Source organism: Talpa europaea (assembly GCF_964194135.1).
Source record: "Talpa europaea genome assembly, chromosome: 15".
Taxonomy (NCBI): domain Eukaryota; kingdom Metazoa; phylum Chordata; class Mammalia; order Eulipotyphla; family Talpidae; genus Talpa; species Talpa europaea.
Genome location: NC_140083.1, coordinates 42415403 through 42442284, shown reverse-complemented (window position 1 = coordinate 42442284; position 26882 = coordinate 42415403). Strand labels below are relative to the sequence as shown.

At 37.9% G+C, this 26882-nt stretch overlaps 1 protein-coding gene across 2 annotated transcripts in view; it reads right to left on the bottom strand.

Moving 5' to 3' along the window:
* Positions 1-26882, bottom strand: part of NELL2 (neural EGFL like 2) — a gene marked incomplete at its 3' end in the record, with an annotated part of 372006 nt that overhangs the window by 256508 nt on the left and 88616 nt on the right. For both annotated transcript variants that reach the window (XM_084256276.1, XM_084256275.1), the window contains 6 exons: positions 20712-20885; positions 20526-20622; positions 17547-17619; positions 17295-17377; positions 16009-16137; positions 14539-14641 (listed from right to left, as the gene is read on the bottom strand). In XM_084256276.1, the coding sequence (XP_084112402.1) occupies positions 14539-14641; positions 16009-16137; positions 17295-17377; positions 17547-17619; positions 20526-20622; positions 20712-20885 (659 nt within the window). The remainder of the gene's footprint in view (positions 1-14538; positions 14642-16008; positions 16138-17294; positions 17378-17546; positions 17620-20525; positions 20623-20711; positions 20886-26882) is intronic.

Below are 26882 nucleotides of genomic sequence, written 5' to 3'. Positions count from 1 at the left end.
CCACATGGGTAAAGCCTGTGCTGCCTACTGAGTGGATGTAATAAGAGGTATCCGCTAGATAAACAGGCACTAGAAGTTTGGGGGAAAGAAAGACATTTTTATGTTTTATTTTGTTTTTTTTTTTTTTTTTTTTTTAACAGGATATATTTTATTTTTTATTTTTTATTTATTTATTTATTTATTTATTTTTTTTATAAATTTTATTGTTATATTCCCCATACAATTGCAGCCCCCCATTCTGACCCCAATCCCTCCCCTCCCGCCCCCCTAAAAGTGTCTCTGGTTCATAGTTTTTAGTTGATTTTGATTTTCACTTTCTTATAGTTATTCATTTTCCTGGTCCCTTATTTAAGTTTTCTAGATTCCTGCTATGAGTGAGACCATCCGGTATTTTTCTTTTTCTTTTTGGCTTATTTCGCTGAGCATGATCCCTTCCAGCGCCATCCATGTTGCAGCAAATTGCATGTGTTTATCTTTTTTGAATGCTGAATAATATTCCATGGTATATATGTACCACATCTTCTTGATCCAGTCATCTATTTTGGGGCATTTGGGTTGTTTCCAAAGCTTAGCTATTGTAAACAGTGCTGCTATAAACATAGGGGTGCAGGTGTTCTTAGGAATTGATGTTTCTGTGTCCTTTGGGTAAATACCTAGGAGTGGAATTGCTGGGTCATATGGAAGCTCTATGTTTAGTAGGTCCAGAAATCTCCACACAGCTTTCCACAGTGGTTGGACCAGTTTGCACTCCCACCAACAGTGCAGAAGAGTTCCTTTTTCTCCACACCCTCGCCAACATTTGTTGTTGCTAGTTTTTTTAATATGTGCCATTCTCACTGGTGTAAGATGGTATCTCATGGTAGTTTTGATTTGCATTTCCCTGATGACAAGTGATGTTGAACATTTTTTCATATGCCTGTTGGCCATTTGCATTTCCTCTTCAGAGAAGTTTCTTTTAAGCTCTTCTGCCCATTTTTTGACTGGATTATTTTCTTTGTTGTTGTTGAGACTCATCAGCTCTTTGCAGATTTTTGTGATCAGTCCTTTATCATTAGTGTTGGGTGCAAAAATGTTCTCCCAGTTGGTGGGGTTTCTCTTTGTTTTTGTTATTGTCTCTTTTGCTGTGCAAAAGCTCTTTAATTTGATATAGTCCCAGCTGTTTATCTTTGCCTTCACTATCACTGCTTTGGGTGATGTGTCTGTAAAGATGTCTTTGATGTGCAAATCACGTAGTGTTTCGCCTATATTTCCTTCTATATATTTTATGGTTTCAGGACTTATGTCTAGTTCTTTAATCCATTTTGAGTTGATTTTTGTGTATGGTGTGAGGTGGTGGTCAAGCTTCATTCTTTTGCATGTAGCGACCCAGTTTTCCCAGCACCATTTATTGAACAAACTTTCTTTGCTCCAATGCATAGTCTTTGCTCCTTTGTCAAAGATTAGTTGACCATAAACCTGTGGGTTTATTTCTGGATTTTCTATTCGATTCCATTGGTCTGTATGTCTGTTCTTGTTCCAATACCATGCGGTTTTGATGATTATGGCTTTGTAGTATAGTTTGAAGTCTGGGAGTCTGATGCCTCCATTCCCTTCTTTTTTTTTCAGGAGAGCTTTGGCTATTCGGGGTTTTTTGTGATTCCATATGAATTTCATCAATAATTGTTCTATTTCTTTGAAGAATGACATTGAAATTTTGATTGGAATAGCATTGAATCTGTATATTGCTTTTGGAAGGATGGCCATTTTAATAATGTTTATTCTTCCAATCCATGAGCAGGGGATGTCTCTCCATTTCTTTGTGTCTTCTTCTATTTCTTTTAACAGTGTTTTATAGTTTTCTTTGTATAGGTCCTTTACCTCTTTTGTTAGATTTATTCCCAAATATTGGATTTTTTTTGTTTCAATAACAAAAGGGATGGTCTTTTTGATTTCTTCTTCTTCAGATTTATTGTTTGTGTATAGGAAGGCTACTGACTTTTGCGTGTTGATTTTGTATCCTGCCACTTTACTGAACTGATTGATGAGTTGAATTAGCTTTTCTGTGGAGTTTTTGGGGTTCTCTATGTATAATATCATATCGTCTGCAAATAGTGATAGTTTGACTTCTTCTTTTCCTATTTGGATTCCTTGGATGTCTTTCTCTTGTCTTATTGCCCTGGCTAGGACTTCCAGTATTATATTGAAAAGCAATGGTGAGAGTGGACATCCTTGTCTTGTTCCAGATCTTAATGGAATTGCTTTCAGCTTTTCACCATTGAGAATGATACTGGCTGTTGGCTTGTCATAGATGGCCTTTATGATGTTGAGGTATGTTCCTTGTATCCCAAGAATTTCAAGGGCTTTTATCATGAATGGGTGTTGCACTTTGTCGAAAGCTTTCTCAGCATCTATTGATATTATCATATGGTTTTTATATTTCTTTTTGTTGATGTGTTGGATAACGTTGATTGATTTTCGGATGTTAAACCATCCTTGTGCCCCTGGAATGAATCCAACTTGGTCGTGGTGAATTATCTTATGGATACATTGTTGGATTCTGATAGCTAAAATTTTATTGAGGATTTTTGCATCAGTGTTCATTAGGGAGATTGGCCTGTAGTTTTCCTTTTTTGTGTTGTCCTTGTTCGGTTTTGGTATTAGTGTAATGTTGGCTTCATAGAACGTGTTTGGTATTGTCCCTTCCTTCTCAATTTTTTGGAAGAGTTTGTGAAGGATAGGCACTAATTCGTCTCTGAATCTTTGGTAGAAGTCATTTGTAAATCCATCAGGTCCTGGGCTTTTGTTTTTGGGGAGGTTTTTGATTACCATTTCAATTTCGCTAATTGTAATTGGTCTGTTTAGGTGTTCTATTTCTTCTTTATCTAGCTTTGGGTGATTGTAGAGTTGTAGGAATTTGTCCATCTCCTCTAGATTGTTAAACTTGTTTCCATATAACTGTTCATAGTAGTTACTGATTATTCTTTTGATTTCTGCTGTGTCCGTTGTGATTTCTCCTCTTTCATTTATGATCCTGTGTATTTGTGCTTTCTCCCTTTTTTCCTTTGTGAGCCTGGCTAGGGGTTTGTCTATTTTATTGATTTTTTCAAAGAACCAGCTCTTGGTTTCATTGATCTTTTGGATTGTTTTTTTAGTTTCAATTTCATTTATTTCTGCTTTGGTTTTTATTATTTCTTTTCTTCTACTGGTTTTGGGGTTTTTTTGTTGTTCTTTTTCTAGATCTTTGAGCTTCGAGATTAGGTTGTTTCTTTGCGTTCTTTCTTGTTTCTTGATGTGAGCTTCTATTGCTATATATTTTCCTCTTATTACTGCTTTTGCTGCATCCCATACATTTAGGATATTGGTGTCCTCCTTGTCGTTCATTTCAAAAAATTTTTTAATTTCTTCTTTGATCTCCTCATTAGTCCAATGGTCTTCCAGTAGTGTGGTTTTTAATCTCCATGAGGTAGGAAAGTTCCTTGCCTTCTTTTTATGGTTTATTTCTAGTTTGATGCCTTCATGGTCAGAAAAAATGGTTGATATGATTTCAATCTTGGTGTATCTGTTGATGTTTGTCTTGTGCCCCAGTATGTGATCGATCCTGGAGAATGATCCGTGTGCGCTTGAGAAAAATGTGTACTCCATTTTTTTGGGGTTTAGTGTTCTATAGATGTCTGTTAAGCCCAATTGCTCTAGGTCTTTATTTAGAGCTTTGGTTTCTTTACTTATTTTTTGTCTTGTTGATCTATCCATTGTTGATAGTGGTGTGTTGAAGTCTCCCACTACGTATGTGTTTTCTCTGATGTCTGTTTTCAGAGAGGACAACAGTTGTCTGATATATTTTGGTGCGCCTTCGTTTGGTGAGTATATGTTAATGAGTGTTATTTCTTCTTGAAGTATTGTCCCCTTGATCATAATGTAGTGACCATTGGGGTCTCTTTTTATCTTTTTGAGTTTGAAATCTGTTTTATCTGATATAAGTATAGCTGTTCCTGCTTTCTTTTTTGGTCCATTTGCTTGTAGGATTGTTTTCCATCCTTTAACTTTGAGCCTATTTTTATCTTTTGTAGCTAAATGTGTTTCCTGGAGACAGCAAAAGGTTGGGTTTTGTTTCTTAATCCAGGCTGCAACTCTGTGTCTTTTTATTGAAGAGTTTAGTCCATTTACATTTAGAGTTAATATTGATATGTTAACATCTGTATTTGCCATTGTGTTTGTCTTTCCTTTGATTTTATTTATTTATTCTTTTAATAACTTTTTTTTTTTGGCCTTCTTTCATTGTTATTCGTCCCTCTGAGGTTCTGGCTTTAGGACTCCTTGTAGTATTTTTTGGAGTGGGGGTTTAGTTGCAATGAAATTCCGGAGTTTCTGTTTGTCTGGGAAGGTCCATATTCTTTCTTCAAAGAGGAAGGAGAGCTTTGCGGGATAGAGTATTCTTGGTTGGCATCTGTTTTCTTGGAGTCTGTTGACTATGTCCCTCCACTCTCTCCTTGCCCATAGTGTTTCTTCGGAGAAGTCTGATGTCAGCCTGATTGGTTTTCCTTTGAATGTTATCTGTTTCTTCCCTCTTGCCAGCTTCATTATTTTTTCCTTGTCCTGGATTCTTGGGAGCTTTACTATTATGTGTCTTGCTGTATTTTTCCTTTCGTCGTGGAAGTTTGGTGTTCTTCTTGCTTCTTGTATATCAATTTTCAGCTCCTTCTTCACATTTGGGAAGTTCTCTTCAATTATCTCTTTGAATATTTTCTCTTTTCCTACATCTCTCTCCTCTCCTTCTGGTATTCCTATAACTCTTATATTTCCTTTCCTCATGGAGTCAGATAGTTCCCGAAGTCTTTCTTCGTTCTTTTTCCTTCGTACTTCTCTTTCCTTTTCTGTTTTGGTTCTTTTTATTTCTGTGTCTTCAAGATTACTTATTCGTTCTTCCATTTCATCTATTCTGCTTTCATTGCTTTTCCCAGAATTCTTTAGTTCTTCCATTAATTCTTTGATCTCCTGCATTTCTTTTACTTCCCTCTTTAGGGACTCAATTTCTTTCTTCTGACCATTGTTTTCCCTCTCTAGGGACTCAATTGCATTCTTCTGATCGTTGATTATTTTTCCCTTATCATTGTTTTCCTTTATGACTTCTGTCAGTTTTTTAATCACGGCAATTTTAAATTCTCTTTCTGGAAGGCTCAGAAATTCTTCCAAGTTATTGTCGTTGCAATCTGGGGGCTGGCTTTCTTTTTGTGGTGTGCTTTTTCTCTGGAGAGTTGCTAGGTTGCGTGTGGATCTTCTCCTCCCTACTGTCTGTTTTCTAATTTGCCGTATGCGTTGGGACACTGTGTTGTTGGGACTTGCCGGCATCTTGGGTGGGTTTCTCTGTTCCCCTCTGGTTCTTCCAGGAGTCATCTGTCAGTTTCAAGCAGCCTTTACTGGAGAAAGGTCCCTGTTCTAAAATGCCGATGTGGGGACACACTCCCCTGTGCGCCTGGTCTGCCCCGGCGGTGGGTTCCTGCTCCCCTCTGGGCTTGGACTGCAGGCCAGAGGGGGTCTGGCGTGGGCGAACTTCCCCCGCTCACCTCTGGCTCCTGAGGAAGCCTTCTGCAGGTAGTCTTTACTGAAGAAATGTCCCTGTTCTAAAATGGTGATGTGGGACACACTCCCTGCGCTTCTGGTCTCAGGCACACTCTTCTGCGCGCCTGGTCTGCCCCGGCTGTGGGTGCTCGCTCTCCCTGTGGGTTCAGACTACTTGTTCAGAAGGGGCCCGGTGTGGGCTAACTCCCCAGCTGGCCACTAGCTCCTTCAGTAGCCTGTGCTGGGGTCAAGTCGCTAGGTGGCACCAGAGATCTCTCCTAGAGCCCTTGGGGAGCTGATTTTCCACCCCGTGGGACAGAGAGCAGAGCGGGGATGGTAGGGTACACCTCAACGGCTTTGGGGTGCTGTGTCTGCCTTATGCCCCACCGTCGTGGGGAACCCACGCCCCTAATTTCGTGCCCCGGGCCTCAGTTCCAAAGCCCTCAGTTCCAGGACGCGGGCTGTAGCCCAGATCAGTGGCGCGGGAATGGCGCCTTTTGAATCCCGCTCCCCTGCCTGGGCGCCTTGTTCCTGCTCACTCAGGGAGGGCCTCCGCCCGGGTCTCAGTTCCAAAGCCCTCAGTTCCAGGACGCGGGCTGTAGCCCAGATCAGTGGCGCAGGAATGGCGCCTTTTGAATCCCGCTCCCCTGCCTGGGCACCTTGTTCCTGCTCACTCAGGGAGGGCCTCCGCCGTCTCCCCGCAAGCCTAGGTCGCAGGCGCGGGGACCTGGGCAGCTGCAATCCGAGCGCCGCTTTCGCGCAAGCTTACAGGGCGGCCGGGGCTGTGTGCTGGTGCTGGTCTCCTCCTGGTGGGCGGGGCTCTCTTTAATGGCGCGTGGAGCTCACCTCCGCGGCGGATCCTGCAGGGTTCGCCTCAGCTCCCGTTCACGGGGTGTGGTGGCTGAAATAGTTCCTTTCCACTCACAGTCCCGCTTGCTGCATCCGTTTTTCTTGTTGGGCGTTTTGGTTTGTTGTTTCCCTCGTCTCTGCCGGTCGGAGAGTGCCGACTTTGTGGGCGGGGGAGGGGAGCAGGGTTCTGCGCTTCCCTCCCTTCTCGTCCTCTTTTATGGCAACTTTCTTCTTCGGGCAGTTTGCTGGAGTCGTCCGTTTATCTTCCGTGTCCCAGTTCTCACTGGGACCTGCCGCTTTTCCTCCCTATTAACTTTTTTTAATGGGAGATCTTACTCGCAGCGTCTCCTCGCCGCCATGTTGCTCCGCCCTTTATGTTTTATTTTGTTTCTTCTGTTTGGTTGGATATTGACTCTATGCATCCATTGTTTTTAGCTGAAACATTTAAAATGCTATTCCAGGATGAAAATGAAATAAGAACTCCAGAATCAAACATACTATACTACTCAGGAATGTGGAGCAGAAGATTCAGCTACTAAATCATGGTGACACTGTCACCATCCTGTGCTACTTCTGCCCTGCCTTTCCCTGGCATGCCAGCCCTCTGCTATAACTAATTAATGGTAGATTGATGTTTTTCTAAAGATCATTATGAAGAATTATGTGATATCTCATATAGTCATTAATTTGAAGACTATAATGTTACTGATTCTTGCTTATTAACATATAGTCAGTACTTTTTCCACTGATATGACATTCACCAGTTTTTATGATTTAAAAGAGATCATCAGTATGTCAAATGTTTTTGTGAAGAGTTTATGGGGAAAAAAAAAGCATAGAGTTAAAGAAAGTGTTTAGGAAACCTATAGGAATACTTTGATGAAATCTCTCTTTAATAAAACTTAGCTTTTCATGTTTAGTGAAATGACTCCCCCAATATATGTTTAATTATCTTAACTAGTACACAACTGTTTTCTTGCCCAAATTTTGACATATACCTATAGAACTAGGAAAGTGGCATAATTCTATGATTTAACACTAATTTATAATTGTGAAGATACAAGTATACCTCCTTTGCATACCAAACGCTTCCCAGGTTTCCAACATTACTGAGGAGACAATTCCACTTATTATTTGCATTGCTCCAAAATACTTTTTTTAATGAAGGACAGATTTGAACTTTTTTTTTTTGCATGTAAGAACTGGGGTATAGGCAGATGTATAGGGGGGTGAAAGGATTCACCAGAGACAATGGGGAACAGAACAGGCAGACTGACTGAAATCCACTGCTAAGGGGAGCAGCAGGCATGATGAATGAGGTCTACTGAGCCCTATGTGGGTCAGCTCTCTGGCTGGAGGTTGAACTCAGGTGTAGGGGTGATAGCACTGAGCTTGAACACCTAAGCCACCAGGGAGGCCCCATATTTGAACTCTTAATGGTGAATTTAATGTTTCTATACATGTTGATTTTCAATGATCAACACCTGAAACATACAATGGTATAATGCAATGTTGCATCAGTTACAGGAAGAAAATGACAAAATAAAAATTCCATAATTTTTTCCTGATTTTTAAGAACAAGGAAGTTCTTAATGAATTATATCCCACTGATTTTTGTTTCTTCATTGCTATATTTACATGTTCAAAAATGTCTCTGAGTCAGTTTTTATTACTTTATCATTCCTTTAAAAAATCCCCAAATTACTTGAAAAGCAGTTATTTAATATCTGCTCTCCTTTGCTCTGTTTTTAAGTGACAGGGTCACAATTAATTTCAACCTCCCAAACCACCATCTTCTGCCAAAAGTAAGAAAGCCTTTGGAAAAGTATACATCTAAAAACATCTATTCATTTTCTACTACTAAAATTAATGAAATGCATATGCCTATACATACATGAAGAATGTGCTTCTTTCTCCTCCTTACTCATCACGGAAAAGCAAATGTAACTACAACACAAACATCATTTATCACACACCTAAAATAACAGACAAAAATGTGAAGTGTGGGTGAGGTTACGGAGCAACTGGATCACTCATTGTTGGTGGAAGATTAATTGGTACAATCACTTTAAAAAACTGAAAAAAATAGTTTCACCTTCAGAAAACTCTTGGCAAAATAATTTTGCCAGGGCCTCCCCTGGTGGCACAGGTTGTTGAGCACAGTGCTGTGAAGCTGTCTGCGGCCTCTGCAGCACTGGTTTGATCCCGGCTGGCCAGCAAGGGTCCCACATGGCGCAGCAGCAGACCTCTCCTGTCGCACCCCCTGCTCCCTTCAGCAGTGTATTTCATCAGTCTGCCTGTTCTGCTCCTGCTCTGTCTCTGGTGAATCCTCTCACCCTCCCACAAATCTGGCCTGTACCCTGGTTCTTCTATAAATAGATAGATAGATAGATAGATAGATAGATAGATAGATAGATAGATAGATAGATAAGTCTTAAAAAAATAAATAAATAAAAATAATTTTGCCATAACCAAACAATTCTATGTTTAAGTATATAGCCATCAGACATGCATAATGGCAAAAACATGTAAAGAATATTTGTAGTAAAGGGCTATTTATCTAGACAAAAGCTGGAAGCCATTTAAACACCCGAGAACAATATACTGAACTGTTACATTAACACAAATAGAATATATACAACAATAAATATGATTGATCAACATTCTTATATGTGAAAACATACAAAAATTTCACAAATATGATTTTGAAGCTAGACACAAAAGACTACATTATGCGTAATACTAATATTACTCTAAGCACTTTACAAGTATTACTCATACAGTTCCACATCAATTCTATAAAGGAAATGCAAATGGCCAACAGGCATATGAAAAAATGTTCAACATCACTTGTCATCAGGGAAATGCAAATCAAAACTACCATGAGATACCATCTTACACCAGTGAGAATGGCACATATTAAAAAAACTAGCAACAACAAATGTTGGTGAGGGTGTGGAGAAAAAGGAACTCTTCTGCACTGTTGGTGGGAGTGCAAACTGGTCCAACCACTGTGGAAAGCTGTGTGGAGATTTCTGGACCTACTAAACATAGAGCTTCCATATGATCCAGCAATTCCACTCCTAGGTATTTACCCAAAGGACACAGAAACATCAATTCCAAAGAACACCTGCACCCCTATGTTTATAGCAGCACTGTTTACAATAGCTAAGCTTTGGAAACAACCCAAATGCCCAAAAATAGATGACTGGATCAAGAAGATGTGGTACATATATACCATGGAATATTACTCAGCATTCAAAAAAGATAAACACATGCAATTTGCAGCAACATGGATGGCGCTGGAAGGGATCATGCTCAGCGAAATAAGCCAAAAAGAAAAAGAAAAATACCGGATGGTCTCACTCATAGCAGGAATCTAGAAAACTTAAATAAGGGACCAGGAAAATGAATATAAGAAAGTGAAAATCAAAATCAACAAAAAACTATGAACCAGAGACACTTTTAGGGGGGCGGGGGCGGGAGGGAAGGGATTGGGGTCAGAATGGGGGGGCTGCAATTGTATGGGGAATATAACAATAAAATTTATAAAAAAAAAAAAACTGGTTTAACTGTTATTTCCATTTTACAGATGACAAGACTGAGACTCTTGAGTGTTAAGTAAGTTGACCAAAGTCACATAGCAAATAAACAATAAAGTCACAATTCAAACCTAGAAAATCTAACTCTATCATCCACATACTCAACTACTCAATACACAAAAGTACTGTAATAACTCTTATTTTATCTAAACTAAGAGAATTTTTTTAATTAAGTTTAAAGCAATCTGAAGTCTTTAGTCAGCACAGAGTATACTAAAATGGGACATATTATGTATTGAAATGTTATGGTTCAACCAAAAAAATGATGATTTTTTTATGCATATAAATCTGGCAATCTTGAGAAAATGCCAATAAAACAACTATTGCTCCTAGGCAAGCTATTAGGCAAGTAATGGTGACATTCACATTTCCTGTATCTGATGTCTTCCTAGAAATGGTGGAGAATTCCATTTTTCTTCTTAATTTTTTTAACTGTATCATAATTTAGTGAGGTAACATTGGGTTATAACACAGCATATGATTGAGGGGGACAGGCTCACAACTCTTTAGCTTTATAGGACCACACCACACTCACCACCAAAGCACCCATAATCCTCCACCATAGTCCACTGAGCCCCCTCCCCCCTTTGGACACACCCCCTATATTCTCCTTGTGGTAGTTTCAATTATGCAGATTTCTAGGGTTTGTTTTATTTGAGTTTGCCTGTTCCTTTTTTTAGTTTCTTTATATTCCACATATGCATATAATAATCCATTATGTATCTTTCTCTTTCTTATTTCACCTAGCATAATTCCTCCATCAGATTTAAAAAGTGATACACAGTGGAATACTATACTCAGTTATTAAAAAAAAAAGATGAAATCTTGTCATTTGAGACATGTTGTTCTTTTTCTAAAAATAACCTCTTCTTCAAAAGACATTATAGCATTAGTTCAAATTTACTTCAGATGCCCTATTTTCATGGACCACATTTTCTGCGAAGTAATTCTCTGTAAACAGAGAATGTACAATCCACTGAAAGAAAATAAAGGTATTGAATACTTTAAATTTTTTTCTAATTTCAGTGACTTTCAATAACTGTTTCCTAGAACTTTAGATAATAATTTTCTGGCAATTATTTGTTTTTCTTAACTTAGGTTAAAACTTTTATGTACTTTAATTCATTTGACCTCATCCTATTTCAGATGAAAGGCACCCCAAATAATTATACTTGATATTTTCTAGAACAATCTTGAATTTGGGCCACTTATTCTCATGGCTGGCTAATTGAGAGTTAAAACTGGGATAAAAGATACATTTATGACTGGGATAAAACAGCAGCAGAGAGAGGGACAAAGGCAAATTCTGCTTGCATTGTGATTCAGACCCATAGTAACTGGACTCAGGGAGAGCTCCACAATGCCTGTGTGTGGTGAGTCAGTAAAAGTGAACTGTGTTGATTAATTGTAGCAGATGATTTTAAACAAAGAAGCAGCCTGGCCAGGCACAGCACTTTCAGATTGCCCATCTCTGAGTTGTCCAGTTAATTGTGTCTTCTAGGAAAAATCACATCATTCCTTTTATTAGGAAGATGGAGGCAATACCTACCTACCTATAGATTGGTGAGGATGGTAAAATGAGGAACAAAACATGTGCCTTCTAACATATTGGAAGTGATAGGACTTGTGATTATTATCACTTTTTATGATTTGGTATTGATATTCTGGTCTTTGAATTATCCTGCCTCAGTTTAACACCTCCCCCCTCCCACTGTAGCTCAACAGTAGGGGCAGGAAAGGTGATGGACTCCTCCTAACATTTCGCTTAAGTCTTTTCAAGTAGAGACAGACTTGGTGCTCTCTGATTTCTTTCCCAAAATGACTATTCATCAGTATTTATATTTGGAAGGAAGACTAGAGCTGAAGTAACAGAGAGAATATAAAGCAGTCTACAAAACAGGGCTGCTGATAGCTGCACAAAATGCCTGGTGAGGCAAACTAGAAAGCATTAAATAAAAGACACAACAACTGATCACAGGTACTGGTTTTGTCTCTGCCTTTGGGCAGAGTAACATTAGTACTGAGGCTAACTCCAAGTGTGTCTGAAATAACAAGTGACAATCACTTCAAACAGTTTTCACTGAAAACACATTTTATAAATTTTATGTCATGTCATTAAAAAAACTATGGAGCAAAAGAATCTCAAAGACAGATGCCATTAGTGCTGGATATAAGAGGAAGGCTAAGCTGTGCTTCAGAAAGTAAAAAGAAAAACAACTTTGTTTATTATCAACTGAAATCAAGTTTTCATAAATTATAACAATAACAATATTGGGAAAGTTAATTGGAAAAATGAGATGGTTTCTTTTCCCTTTTCCTTCATATATAATAGTGAGTTACACACACACACACACACACACACACACACGAGAAAAGACATCAAAGTCAACTGTTGACTTTTCCCACTTCCAGCAAATATGGAAATCTGAAGTTTTTCCAAGAGTTAATGATTATTAAATTTATTTTAAATGTTATTTGTCTTTTATAAAACAAGATTTTGCAAACCTTTTCAGCATTTTTTCTGACATATCTTTAGTGACTGCTTTTAAAATTGTGCTTTGTTGTGACACATTCCCAAATAATCCCTAAGAATGTTTACCATATGAACTAAAGGCTTATTTCCCTCAGGGGGAAAGATCTATATAAGTATTTACTAAAACTATCTCATTAGCTTTTTGCAAAATGCTGAATTCATCACAACAAGAAGTTCAAATATTCAAAATTCAAACAAATATAGGTACAAATCATTTGTATTCCATAGCACTCTTATCACTGAGTATAACCACAAAGACTAATTCACTTTATTCTTATTACTTTTTAGCTGTAGAAAATAAAAGATTTAAATGAATTATTTTGGCATTTTTCCAGCAATGGTGTGATTCCTTCACTGATGACTTCTTTCTAACGTTCACTATTTTATATGGAAGACAACCACAGAGGATTTTCAGTCATTAATGCCAAAGTCAGCCAAAAGCACTTTGCATTAATAAATCTCAAAATATTTTACCATTTTGTTAAGTCTAACCTCGGCTTGTTGGGAAGGTTTCAAGCAGTCTGGCTGAATAGGCAACTTACTATTGGTAACAAAGGCAAATGAGAAAGTCAGAACTGAAATTCACTTCTAATACATCTATGATGATGGCCTATTATTTCAATCAGACTGTCTCTAATAAAATCATCAAGGCTCAATGAAAATCCATCATCTCCACGAGTAACAATGTAGAAGTATTACTGGAAAGAAGGATAAAAGAAGTTAAAGCATTTTTATTCCTGCTATTATTTGGTTATGAATATAAAGGCTTCTATATTTCCAACCACCTAGAAAGAAAACTACAGGCAGAACATTACCAAAAGCTTTCAGTTATTAAGACAAGTCCAAGCAAAAACTTAGATTAATCCTCACCAAGGCAATTAGTTAGTGACATGTATAAGAACAATCTCATTTAATCCTTCCTGCTTCAGCAGTATCTACTTGATTAGGCTAATACAGTTTCAGGAAATGAACTGGCTTCAATGTACAGTCTAATAAAATTATAAGTGAATGAGATTCTAAGGGAATTAAATCAATGCCCTACAAAGTGACTTCCTGAATTTTCTCTGATAACGTGTCACCCTCACCAGCCGCAAGTTACTGTCTAGGCAAGGGCAAGGTGTGGGGTTGATGACAGAGCAAGGGAAACTTATAAACCTTAGCAAAAACAGCATCTCATCCTCCCTCCAGCTCTTATCCCTCCCCTTTACTTTCTCTGCATGTGTGTGTGGATGCCTGTGAGATGTATTGCTATATTACACTTCCATAGATCTCTACATTCTGCAAACAACTCACTTTCCATAGACATGACTAGTCCTTGATACAAAAATAGATACATTTTAAATATTCCCTTTGACAAGGATATAAGAGCAGTCTTCTAAAGTATAAACAGCATACATGCAATGTTTTCTGTTACTGAATGAATGATGCAGAACTCATCTGAGAACAGATATGGATTCAAAGAGCCTTTCCTGACATCAGAAGTAAACTGCTTAGAGTCAAGAAAGCATTCTCCCTATGTACTATGAGTCTTATTTTTCTTAATTAAGGCCAGGCCCTGTCTACACCGGATGCTCCTATAACAACTAGGACTTCTCTGTCTTAAGCTAATGCAGTGGTGTGTCACCTGCTGTAGAAAGTCACCTGCACTGTGGATTTCCTTGGTCATTACTGCTGAGTGCGAACCATTCTTAACCTATGGAGGAGGTATTTGTATCTGCTTGAATCAAGCAGGATAATGAGAGAAATGCCTTGCGCCCAATTTCTTACCTACCATTCCAACTACTGTCACTCTACAGAATACATTTTTCCAATGGAAAAAAATCTTTCTGCTAGAGCATTAAGTAGAACATTTTTAATGGAAAAGAATCAGTCAACCAAGTTAGAGATGGTAGGCTTCCTTTTTCTATCATTTCTGAAAGCTCTTTGGCATGCCCAGATTAAACCAATGATGGGTGAATATTTATTAGTACAAAGCTTTATTTTGCCAAAGAAAGTAATCATCATAAAAGCTCTGCTCACATTTGCATTCTTTACAGCACTTGCCATCCACATACGCGAGAGCTGACTTCAGCGGGCAGTCAGGAGCTGGGCAGACCAGAGTGTCGCACTGGATGCTTCCATTCTGAGAAGAAAATGACAAAAAATGTCCAAGTGACAATTTGATAGCCTTCAAGTATTTTTTAATCTGTCTCCTCAATTCCAAGCCCTTCCCATAAAATATCATTCACACCACAATTCTCTTTGGTTATTATACAGCAAAACCGGTAAAAGAGAGCCCTACGATAATAGCAGCTGGGTAATAACACAGTTGGGGACTGGCTCCCAGCTTCTGTCCAGCAATGTATCCTAACTGAGCTAGATTTCTCCCCTTCTGAAGTGAGGTGGTGGAGAACGTGGGTGCAGAGAAAGGGGGGCACAGTGTCACGGAAGTCACAAGCGAAGAGTAAGCCTGGGGCTCATGTCTCCCCACATTGCCCACAAACGGAGCATTAAAAATCAGGTGTCTGACATAGCTGCTGCCATCCTGGAGATACAATCTTGGTCCACAGACTCTGCTCAGAGCAGTGCTGACAACCATCACCAGAGGCACCAACTACAGACAGGACAATAGGGAGTTCAAGGACCTGGGGTCACCCAACCAGCGAGCTGCCTTTCTATTCCGTTTACTGGTCTCCCTGTACAACATCCCATATTTTGCTCAATTCAATGTTTGGCGCCCCTTTAACAAGTTGGGAAAGGTTCATTGTACTTGTAAAGTACTGTCATTTTGACAGTAACGTAGGATGTTCTTTTATAGAAATAAAGTAGTCATGCACACACATGTGCCCATATACAGTTATTTCAGAGTGACCTTTGGGTTTTTTTTATACACAGGATATTCTATATTTGAATAAAGTGGATGAACTTCAGAAGATTCTTCAAGGCTAATTTTTTTAAATGAATATTTATTTTGGGAAAAAATGCACTTACATCTTCTTTTAGAACTCAACAAGGGAAGTCATATTTATTTAAATTCTACAATTTGTGTTCCACAGTATTCATAAATGTTTAAAGATTATCTTCTCTATTTAAAGTCCATGATTTGCTCCTATGGCCCAGTCTGGCCACATTATTTCCTGCTGCGTATAAATAAGTCTTATGAAAATACATTAATAAATACATGAGGGGAAAATCCCTGGAAATGTTCAGGACAGCAGAATAGGATCCTTTGGGAATCACCTCACTAACCCAATTTAAATTTCTCTCCTCGTGTGTACCAATAAATTTGAACTTGGTAGCATTCCTAAACCATAATCATTTTTATAAGCTAGAAAGTGTCGTTAATAATGCAACACACGGTTCTTTAGATTTGACTGGGTTTACTGGCACTTGAATGTTGTGTCTTGAGGAAATGGGTCTTGAAATTTTCATGATTACATTGCTTGCATAAATCTTTAAAGACTGGGGGCATCCGAGTTCCCTGAGGCTGGAGCCCTGTGGAAGACATACCAGGCATGTGCAGTTCTTGCAGCCGTCTGTCCAGGACTCAAACTCTCGGTAGGTGGTTCCCTTCGTGGTGCAAGTCCTTTCACAATAGCACTGATCCAATCTGTTCATCCGCTGCTCTGCTCGGGACAGCTGTAGCGCAAAGGGAGGAGTTTACTGTTAACTACTCCAGTGTGCAAAATGCAAAAATGCTGCAGACAGTGGGTATTTTTTTTAAGTGTATACCGGTATTGATGACTGTGCTCATCAACTACCTGTTCTAATTATATCTAAGTCTTTAATGAAAAAAGCAGGGCTTTCCCCCTTAATTGTGGTTTATTTGCAGGGAAGCATTTTCCATTGCAATGGAGACATTCATCAAAAGGCTTCATTTCATAAAAAAGTTTACTCAAGGGCCTCTCTGGTGGCACAGGCGGTTGAGCACAGCGCTGTGAAGCTGTTTGCTTCACAGTGCCAGTTCGATCCCTGCCCGCCTCAGAGCAACCCACATAGCACAGCAGACCTCTCCTGTCGCGCCCGCTGCTTCCCTCAGCAGTGTATTTCATCAGTCTGCCTGTTCTGTTCACCCTGTCTCTGGTGAATCCTCTCACCCTCCTGCGCATCTGGCCTGTACACCCGTTCTTGTATAAATGAAATAAATCTTTAAAAAAAAAGTTTACTCAGGTGAAAACAAAAATTTCAAAACTTATATTGTATTGAAACAAAAATCATACACAGACAATGCAACCTTTATGTCACCAAAAACTAGTATGCAAGAGGACAAAAACCTGGAGAAATTTTAAGTAAACCTGATATAAGCTTAAGTCAGTGAAAACGCAGTTCTAGGAAGCATTTGTGGAACCACTTCCTTGAAGTAATTTTAGAGTCCGTATTCTTTACAATGACCTCTCTCCTCTTTCCTTATAAAAAAAAAATCCAAATAAAATAACTCATAAAAAAATAAATTAAACCATAAATCCTGTCATAATAAGCAATGTGAAAAGCAGGTAATCTGCCTCATTCCTGATTTACTGAATCATTTGTTATACAGAAGGCCAGGATTTGTATATTTATAAGCCTTTCTTGAGCAGAGATTTAGAGTCAGTCCTAGCAAAGAGTACAGTATAAGACAAGTCTGAAAGATGAACATTTGTGTTTATATTGGATTGTCGGAAAAGTCATGACGTATTTTTTCTTTGAAAAACAGGAAAAAACATGTCATGATTTTTCCGACAACCCAATATAAGGGACTACAAGTGCCCTCGAGAATGTTTCAGCCCTCCCACAATATATTCCCAAGTAGCCTTTACCTTGGCTGATGTTTTGGCTAAAATGTCCTGAAGCTCCATGATTTTCTGCACGAGTCCATGGAAGTCATTGCAAGTTGGACAGGCTGGAATTACAAACACTACATTGATCAAGATGGATTTACAAAAGGTTCAAATTGGTTATGTCTCTGCTGACAACTAATATCTGGCCACTCAATTTCAAACTGACAGTCCAGACAAAATTAAGCAAGAAGACATCCCCCCATCACACAGTATAACCACTAATGGACTTACTGCGATTAAGATCTGGGCACTGGGCAATGAATCCTTGGGGCATGACAAGTAATTGCACATCTTGCATTATACCCTGCGTGTGAAAAAATTGTAAAAAGACATATTACTTTCATCTACCAAAATTACATCTAATAGTCAAGTTCATGAAGGAAAAACATTACAACAAAGACTCACCAAAAAAAAAAAAAAAAAAAAAATCCCTGAGGAAAAAACCCTTCTGAAAACATCACATTTACTTCAAAACAAAGGGAAAGAAAAGAAATACAACAGGCAAGATAGATGATTAACCACATATTCACATTGATAATATTTTTAAAGCCTTAAGATTAAATGTCAAGATATAATTAAGAGGCAATAGGCATGTTGTTTTGAGGAGTTATTTTTAGTGAGTTACGAAAGAACGGCTTGAAAATGACCTTTAAAAATCAACCTGAAAAAATCACTTGTGATTTCAGCAATAGCAAAACTGATACCAATTATAAATTAACAGCAATTATCAGAAAGAAAAGAATAGAAAAACTGAGTCATAACAGCAATACGCATTCAAGCATTTTTCATTTTTCAGTTGGATCTTTCACACTAATGTCTCAATTGAAAGAAGACTAACGATTTATTAAGCGGCTACAGGAAGGCTTAATGAGGAGTCCTTAGGAATACAGGAAGTTTAACATAATTTTTTTAAATGTCAGCAAGAAATGACCTATTTTACATAAAAGGCCACATTACATGTTTACAGGCAAAATTTACATGAGTCCTTAATCATTAAGGTGTAATTAGCATCCAGCTTACTGGGATCTTAATGTAAAGACCAAACAGTAGCTCAAAAGCAACCTCATCAGACACACTTCAACTGTGCCCTTCACCTACCACCCCCGCTCTTCCCTCATCAACATTATATATTTTCTTTAATTAATATTTCACATTATCCCTTTGAAAAATAAACGCAGAATGTCTGGTGACAGGGCTGACTGGTACCAACATATTAGCAAGACGATGCTGAATGTACCTACAAAGATTTACCAGCCAAATACTGGCCCATGTTTAGTCTGGTAAATAACATGGCACAAAAACAAGGTGTAAGTGATATATATTTCAGTCTACTGGGTAGCAAATGTTGGCTATGTTATATTTTTTATTTTTTTATTTATTTAATATTTTTTGTTTAGAAGTACTGGGGTATAGGCCAGTGGTGTAAGGGGTGAAAGGATTCACCACAGACAGAGTGAGGAGTGGAACAGGCAGATCTACTGAAATCCACTGCTGAGGGCAGCAGTGGGAGACACAGGAGAAGTCTGATGTGCCCAATGTGGGTCAGCTCCATGGGCAGGGATCAAATTCAAACTCAGGTGATAGGGGTGATAGCACTGAGATTTAACCTGTAGGCCACCAGAGAAGCCTAAATGTTGGTTCTATAATCTGCTTGGGATTGGATTCAGGATGGAACTTATATACAGGTCCTGGTCATTTGGAAACAGCAATGTGAAAACAAGTCTTCTAGGTACTGCACAACTCAAGGGTGTATCATTTTCACAACCACATATAAAAAATGTGACCTCTAGCATAGTGTATACAATTGATATGTGAGAAAGTTGAAGAGGTCCTATCTAGATCACATGGAAACATTTCTCATGAGTACACGTAAGAGAGATTTGGCCCACACAGCACAAATGTGGCATCCCTTTCAGGAGAAAAGAATACTTTTTCAGGCAAGCATGAGGGTATCCCCATTACTGACTTGGTACAGATTATTAACGCTCTCTGAACAGGTTCATGCATATTTAAAGGTGGGGGGAAGACCCTGTATTAAGGCTAACAAGACTATGATTTGATGAAATATTCAAAATATTTAGTTGCCATGTAAAGATAGTTACATAAGTTTAAAAAACGCCTTGCTGGAATTATAAACCTTGATTAGAACACAACTTTAAGGGGGCCTCTCTTGCTGCCTAGGGGTTGAGTCTCAGTGCTTGTCACTGCCATGGCCTGAGTTCAATCCCCAGCCAGGGAACTGACCCACACTGGGCACAGCAGACCTCTCTTGTCTTGCCGGCTGCTCCCCTTAGCAGTGGATTTCAGTATAATCCATCTGTTCTGCTCCCCACTCAGCCTCTGGTGAATTTTCTCACTCCCCAAACCTCTGACTACACCCCAGTTCTTGTATGAATAAATAATAAAAATAAACCTTTAAAAAGGAAAACAAAAACACAACTTTGAGTTACTGGATCCTACTCAATCTTGACATCCATGAGTTGGGGATATCATGGATCATTCTTTTATTTAACAGCCATTTACCAAGTTGCTTCTGTATGACAGACACTGTCACAGTCACTAGGGAAGAAGGAGTGATTACACTAGAGATCTGCAGCTTAACAATTTTCTGGACTTTATTTCTTCAACCTTAAAACAATCAAAGTTAAACAGGATGTCTTTTAGATTCTTAACAAAAAGGAAATTCTATGGAGTGTGTGTCTTAGTAGACACTAAAGAAAACTATCTAAATTATGACTGCTTTTTAGTTTTGATAAATTTGTGAATAAATATGTATCCCTTACCCACTTTCTGGAGAACATAGAGAGCATGAATAATTAATATTATAAAGCTTTCTATCCACTTTAATATTTCCGTAGAAGTATCATCAAAGTTACATTTTAATGGTGGAGAGTTCATTTGTATATTAACATTTTAGATTTTTTTATTACTTTGGATGGCTAATTTCAAGAATGATAAAATAACTGTCCTGATTTCTCCCTTATGACCATCTCTGTTATATCTAAAAATCAAACTCATTTAGGAATAGAAAGAAATACAGTGTTGATTGGCTAAATAAAGCGTCAGTGTTAAAAAGAAATAGAAAAAATATATGCAAATCAAATTACTTTGTCTTACACCAGAAAAAGCAAAATGTACTTTTCTAAGTTCATTACAAAGCTTTTATAATTATACTTTACACTTTATGCTCAGACTTTAGCCAAAAGATACCTTAAAATATCCATGTGCATTATTTCTCTGTCCCAGCCAAAATGTTGTGTCCTGAGGCAAGTCTGTGGAAGGTTTTTCCACCACCCTTTCATATATTCTGCAGAAAAGAGACATTAAGCATGTAATATGAGTTAATGGCCATTTCTTAAAATCTTCTATTTGTTGAACCAAAAACATCTCACTTACTTATTACAGTCGATGTGTAAAATCAGATGGGAGGCACTGATGGCTAAAGAGAGCTTGTGCCACTTGTCATCAGCCAAAATGTAAGGAAACACTTCTGTGTGAGGACGGTGACTGCCCGAGCGGTAATGCAGCCTGACTTCATTCCGATGGCCACTGCTTTCCAGCTCCAGATACCTGCATAGAGAAGACCCATAAAGTTCAAAATAACTGCAATGATCTCAGTTTCTAGAAAGATGGAATTAATATACTTTCACTATCCTTCCTACTAAGTCCAACTCAATATTATAACAAAATGAATGTACAAATTTAAATGAGAGAAAAAAGAAAGAAACCCAACTCGAGACTTCAGAACCCAAGGAACACCACAGTGGTTGATTTATATATCCCAGATGTAGAGGCAGGAAAAACAGCAACCTGGAAATACCAAAATTGCAGACAAACAATAGTCCCAACTAAAGTCTACAACTCTACACCAGGAAAAGGGAAACCTAGCATGACAAAAATTTCAGAAACTAACCACTCTATTCCAGTCAAAACACCACAGAATTCAACGGCAGTCCCAGTCTCAATCCTGCCAACGAAAGCTACGTGGGAAGTTTAGGTGTTATCCTCTTGTTGCAAAAATAAGGCAGCCAATACTTCTGTTGGAGAAGTTCCAGAGAAAGTAGGTAGCTAAGTAGGTAGCTAAGACTTTTAACCTTGCCAGTCAGAAATGAGGGCCACTTATAGCACCAAAGACCACATAAAGAAGTCAGAACTTCCATCCTGACCTGGAAGTAGCAAATCACTCTTCCTCCTACCCATGGGACGATACCAAAAAGTAAGGGCTTTCATCTTCACCCACCAATAATGAGACCATCTTTACTACAATAGTGGTAGAGATTATGTGGGGAGTAGGAATTTCCACTCATACCCAAAATAATAAAACTCCAAAGTCAATTGTCAAGATAAGGCCAAGTGAGGAAACTGGATTTCTAACTTTACCTGGAATTAATAATATGGAATCTTTTCCTCCCTTGCCAAGGCAGTGTCAAAAAAACTCAAATAAAACAGTGTTTAAATAAGAACTAAGACTTAAAATATGACACAAAAGTGCTCAGGTTTCCATTGAAAATCATATTGCATTCCAATAACCAACAAGATTCCAAATTTAATGAAAAAAGACATTCAATAGATACCAAGATCAAAATCATAGAGGTGTTAAAATTACACACTTAAATGAAGATTGAAATCATATCATCACTGACCATACTGGTACTAAACTACTACTAATCCACGACAAAGAGAAAACAAGGAAATACTCTAATATGTGGAGATTGAACAATACACAACTGAACGACCACTGGATTAATGAGGAAATTAAAGAAGAAATTTTAAAATACCTCAAGACAAATGATGATGAGGACACAACCTTTCAGAACACATGGGACATAGCATAAGCACTCCTAAGAGGGAATCCAAAACAATTCAGGCCCATATCAAGGAACCAGAAAGAGCCTGAATAAATAACTTTGCCTCTCATCTCAAGGAATTCAAAAAAGAAGAAAAATAAAAACCAAAGGAAAAAAATGATAAAAATTAGAGCAGAAATAAATAAAATAGAAATCAAAAAGGACAGTCCAAAAGTTCAGAGAAGCCAAAAGCTAGTTCTTTGGAAAAAGAAACAAAATAGACAAACATTTAGCTAGACTCACTAAGAAAAAAGGGGGAGGGGGGAATTCAAATGATACGGTTATGAATGCAAGAGAAGTTACAATAGAACTGTAGAAATTCAGAGGATAATAACAGATTACTATGAACAATTACACACAAACAAATTTAACAACGTAGATGAGATGGACAGATTCTTAGATTATACAATCATCCAAAACTGAATAGGTAAGAAACAGAAAACCTGAACAAATCAATCACGAGCAAGGAAATTGAAACATAGCAAAACTCTCCCCTAAAACAAAAGTCCAGGCCAGATAACTTCACAAGTCAATTCTACCAAAGCTTCAAAGATGAATTATTACCTATGCCACTCACTCTTTCAAAAACTCATTTTATGAAGTCAATATTATGGTAATACCAAAACCAAACAGACAATAAAAAGAAAGAAAACGGGGCCTCCCCTGGTGGCACAGCAGTTGAGTGCTGCGCTGCAAAGCTGCCCACCTCTTCAGTGCCGGTTCAATCCCTGGCCGCCAGCAAGGGTCCCATATGGTGCGACAGACCTCTCCTGCTGCGCCCGCTGCTCCCCTTAGCAGTGTATTTCATCAGTCTGCCTGTTCTGTTCCCCACACTGGCTCTGGTGAATTCTCTCACCCTTCCACGCTTCTGACTGTACCCAGTACTTGTATAAATAAATAAATAAATCTTAAAAAAGAAAGAAAACTGCAGACCAATCTTCCTAATGAAAATATATATACAGGGCCTCCCCAGGGGCGCAGTGGTTGAGCACTGGGTTGCAAAGCTGCCCGCAGCCTTTGCAGTGCCGGTTCGATCCCCGGCTGCTTCCGGCCACTGGAGGAGGGTCCCACATGGCGCGCAGACCTCTCCTGCCGCCCGCTGCTCCCCTCAGCAGTGTACCTCGGTCCTTCTTCCTGTTCTGCTCCCTGCTTGGCTCTGGTGAATTCTCTCACCCTCCCGTGCTTCTGACTGTATCCAGTGCTTGTATAAATAAGATAATTAATTAATTAAAAAAAAAGAAAAAGAAAATATTTACAAAAATCCTCAATAAAATCTTAGCAAAGTGAATCCAACAATACATTAAAAAGATTATATACCACGATGAAGTGGGATTTATACCAGGAATAAAATGATGGTTCAGCCTTTGAAAATCAGTCAATGTAATTCATCACATCATAGAAAGGAAAGGAAAAAAAAAAAAAAACATGATCATGTCGATAGACGATGAAAAATCATTTGATAAGATTCAGGATTCATTTTTGTCAGAAACCCTTGAAAATTTGGGGGTAAATGGAATGTATCTTAACATAATAAAACCCATATATGACAAACCCATGGCTAGTATCATTCTCAATGGTGAAAATCTCAAAGTCTTGCCACAAAGATCTGGAACATGACAAGGATATCCACTCTCACCATTATTACTCAACACAGTATTAAAAGTCCTAGTTTGAGCATGAGCAAGAGAAGGAAAAAAAGGGAATTCAAATGGGGAAAGAATAAGAAAAGTTATCATTATTTACAGATGATGTGATAAAATAGATAGCTCTAAAGACTCCATGTAAAAAACTAAGACAATAAAGTTCAAGAAAGCGGTAGGATACAAAATCAACATGTAAAAATGAGTTGTCTTCCTTGAAAAAAATAATGAACTATAAGGTGAAGAAATTAAGACATTTATAATTACAATCCCAAATTACAATCTCACAAAAAAAAAAAAAAACAAATAAATACTTGGGAATAAACCTAGCAAAGAAAGTGAAAGATCTATGCAAAGAAAACAATAAAACATTGTTAAAGAAATAGAAGACACAAAGAAATGGAAAGATATTCCCTCCTCATGGACTGGAAGAATTAACATTGTTTAAAAGGTCATCTTACCCAAAGCAATATACAGATTCAATGCAATCCCTATCAATATTTCAGTGGTATTTTTCAAAGAAATAGAATAAATATTATTGATGTTACATGGAAAAATAACAGACCCCATTTAACTCAAGCAATCCTGACAAAAAAGAGGAAGAATGGTATTATCACACTTCCAGACTTCAAACTATACTACAAAGCTATACTGTTTAAAAACAGCATAATACTGGAACAAAAACAGACACAGACCAATGGACTAGAATTGAGAGCCCAGAAATAAACCCATACTTATATAGATAGTTAACCTTCGACACAGGAGCCAAGAGTATACAATGGAGTAAGGAAAGTCTCTTCAACAAATGGTGTTGGGAAAAATGGAAAGCCACATGCAGAAGAATGAAACTACACCATTATCTCACAACTTCAACGCAAAAATGCTCAAAATGTGTTAAAGACTTGACTGTATGACATGAAATCAGAAAATACATAGAACAAAAACAGAAAAGGAAAGAGAAGAAAGAAGGAAAAATACCGAAAAAAAACTTCGGGAACTATCTGACTCCATGAGGAAAGGAAATATAAGAGTTATAGGAAAACCAGAAGGAGAGGAAAGAGATGTAGGAACAGAGGAAATATTCTAGGAGATAATTGAAGAGAACTTGCCAAACGTGAAGAAGGAGCTGAAAATTGATATACAAAAAGCAACAAGAACACCAAACTTCCACGACGAAAGGAAAAATACAGCAAGACACATAATAGTAAAGCTCCCAAGAATCCAGGACAAGGAAAAAATAATGAAGCTGACAAGAGGGAAGAAACAGATAACAGTCAAAGGAAAACCAATCAGGCTGACATCAGACTTCTCCGAAGAAACACTACAGGCAAGGAGAGAGTAGAGGGACATATTCAACAGACTCCAAGAAAACAGATGCCAACCAAGAATACTCTATCCCGCAAAGCTCTCCTTCCACTATGAAGAAAGAATAAGGACCTTCCCAGACAAACGGAAACTCTGGAATTTCATTACGACTAAAACCCCACTCCAAAAAATACTACAAAGAGTCCTAAAGCCAGAACCTCAGAGGGACAAATAACAATGACAGAAGGCCAAAAAAAAAAAAAAGTTATTAAAAGAATAAATAAATAAAATCAAAGGAAAGACAAACGCAATGGCAAATACAGATGCTAACATATCAATGTTAACTCTAAATATAAATGGATTAAACTCTTCAATAAAAAGACACAGAGTCACAGGTTGGATTAAGAAACAAAATCCAACCTTTCACTGTCTCCAGGAAACACATTTAGCTACAAAGATAAAAATAAACTCAAAATTAAAGGAAGGAAAACAATCCTACCAGAAAATGGACCAAAAAAGAAAGCAGGAACAGCAAAAACTTACATCAGATAAAACAGATTTCAAACTCAAAAATATAAAAAGAGACCCCGACGGTCACGACATTATGATCAAGGGGACAATACTTCAAGAAGAAATAACACTCATTAACATATATGCACCAAACGAAGGAACACCAAAATATATCAGAAAACTATTGTCATTGCTGAAAACAGACATCAGAGAAAACACATACGTAGTAGGAGACTTCAATACAACACTATCAACAATGGATAGATCAACGAGACAAAAAATAAGTAAAGAAACTAAAGCTCTAAATAAGGACCTAGAGCGCATGGGCTTAACAGACATCTATAGAACACTAAAACCCAAAAAAACGGAATACACATTTTTCTCAAGCGCACATGGATCATTCTCCAGGATCAATCACATACTGGGACACAAGACAAACATGAACAGATACACCAAGATCGAAATCATACCAACCATCTTTTCTGACCATGAAGGCATCAAACTAGAAATAAACCATAAAAAGAAGGCAAGGAACACTCCTACCTCATGGAGATTGAAAAACACACTACTGGAAGACCACTGGACTAATGAGGAGATCAAAGAAGAAATTTAAAAATTCTTTGAATAGAATGACAAGGAGGACACCAATTTCCTAAATGTATGGGATGCAGCAAAAGCAGTAATAAGAGGAAAATATATAGCAATAGAGGCTCACATCAAGAAACAAGAAAGAACTCAAAGAAACAACCTAATCTCGAAGCTCAAAGATCTAGAAAAAGAACAACAAAAAAACCCTAAAACCAGCAGAAGAAAAGAAATAATAAAAACCAAAGCAGAAATAAATGAAATTGAAACAAACAAAAAAAAAATCCAAAAGATCAAAGAAACCAAGAGCTGGTTCTTAAAAAAAAATCAATAAAATAGACAAACCCCTAGCCAGGTTCACCAAGGAAAAAAGTGAGAAAGCACAAATAAACAGGATCATAAATGAAAGAGAAGAAATCACAACGTACACAGCAGAAATCAAAAGAATAATCAGTAACTACTATGATCAGTAATATGGAAACAAGTTCAACAATCTAGAAGAGATGGACAAATTCCTACAGCTCTACAACCACCCAAAGCTAGATAAGGAAGAAATAGAACACCTAAACAGACCAATCACAAGCAGCAAAATTGAAATGATAATCAAAAACCTCCCCAAAAACAAAAGCAAAGGACCTGATGGATTCACAAATGAATTCTACCAAACATTCAGAGACGAA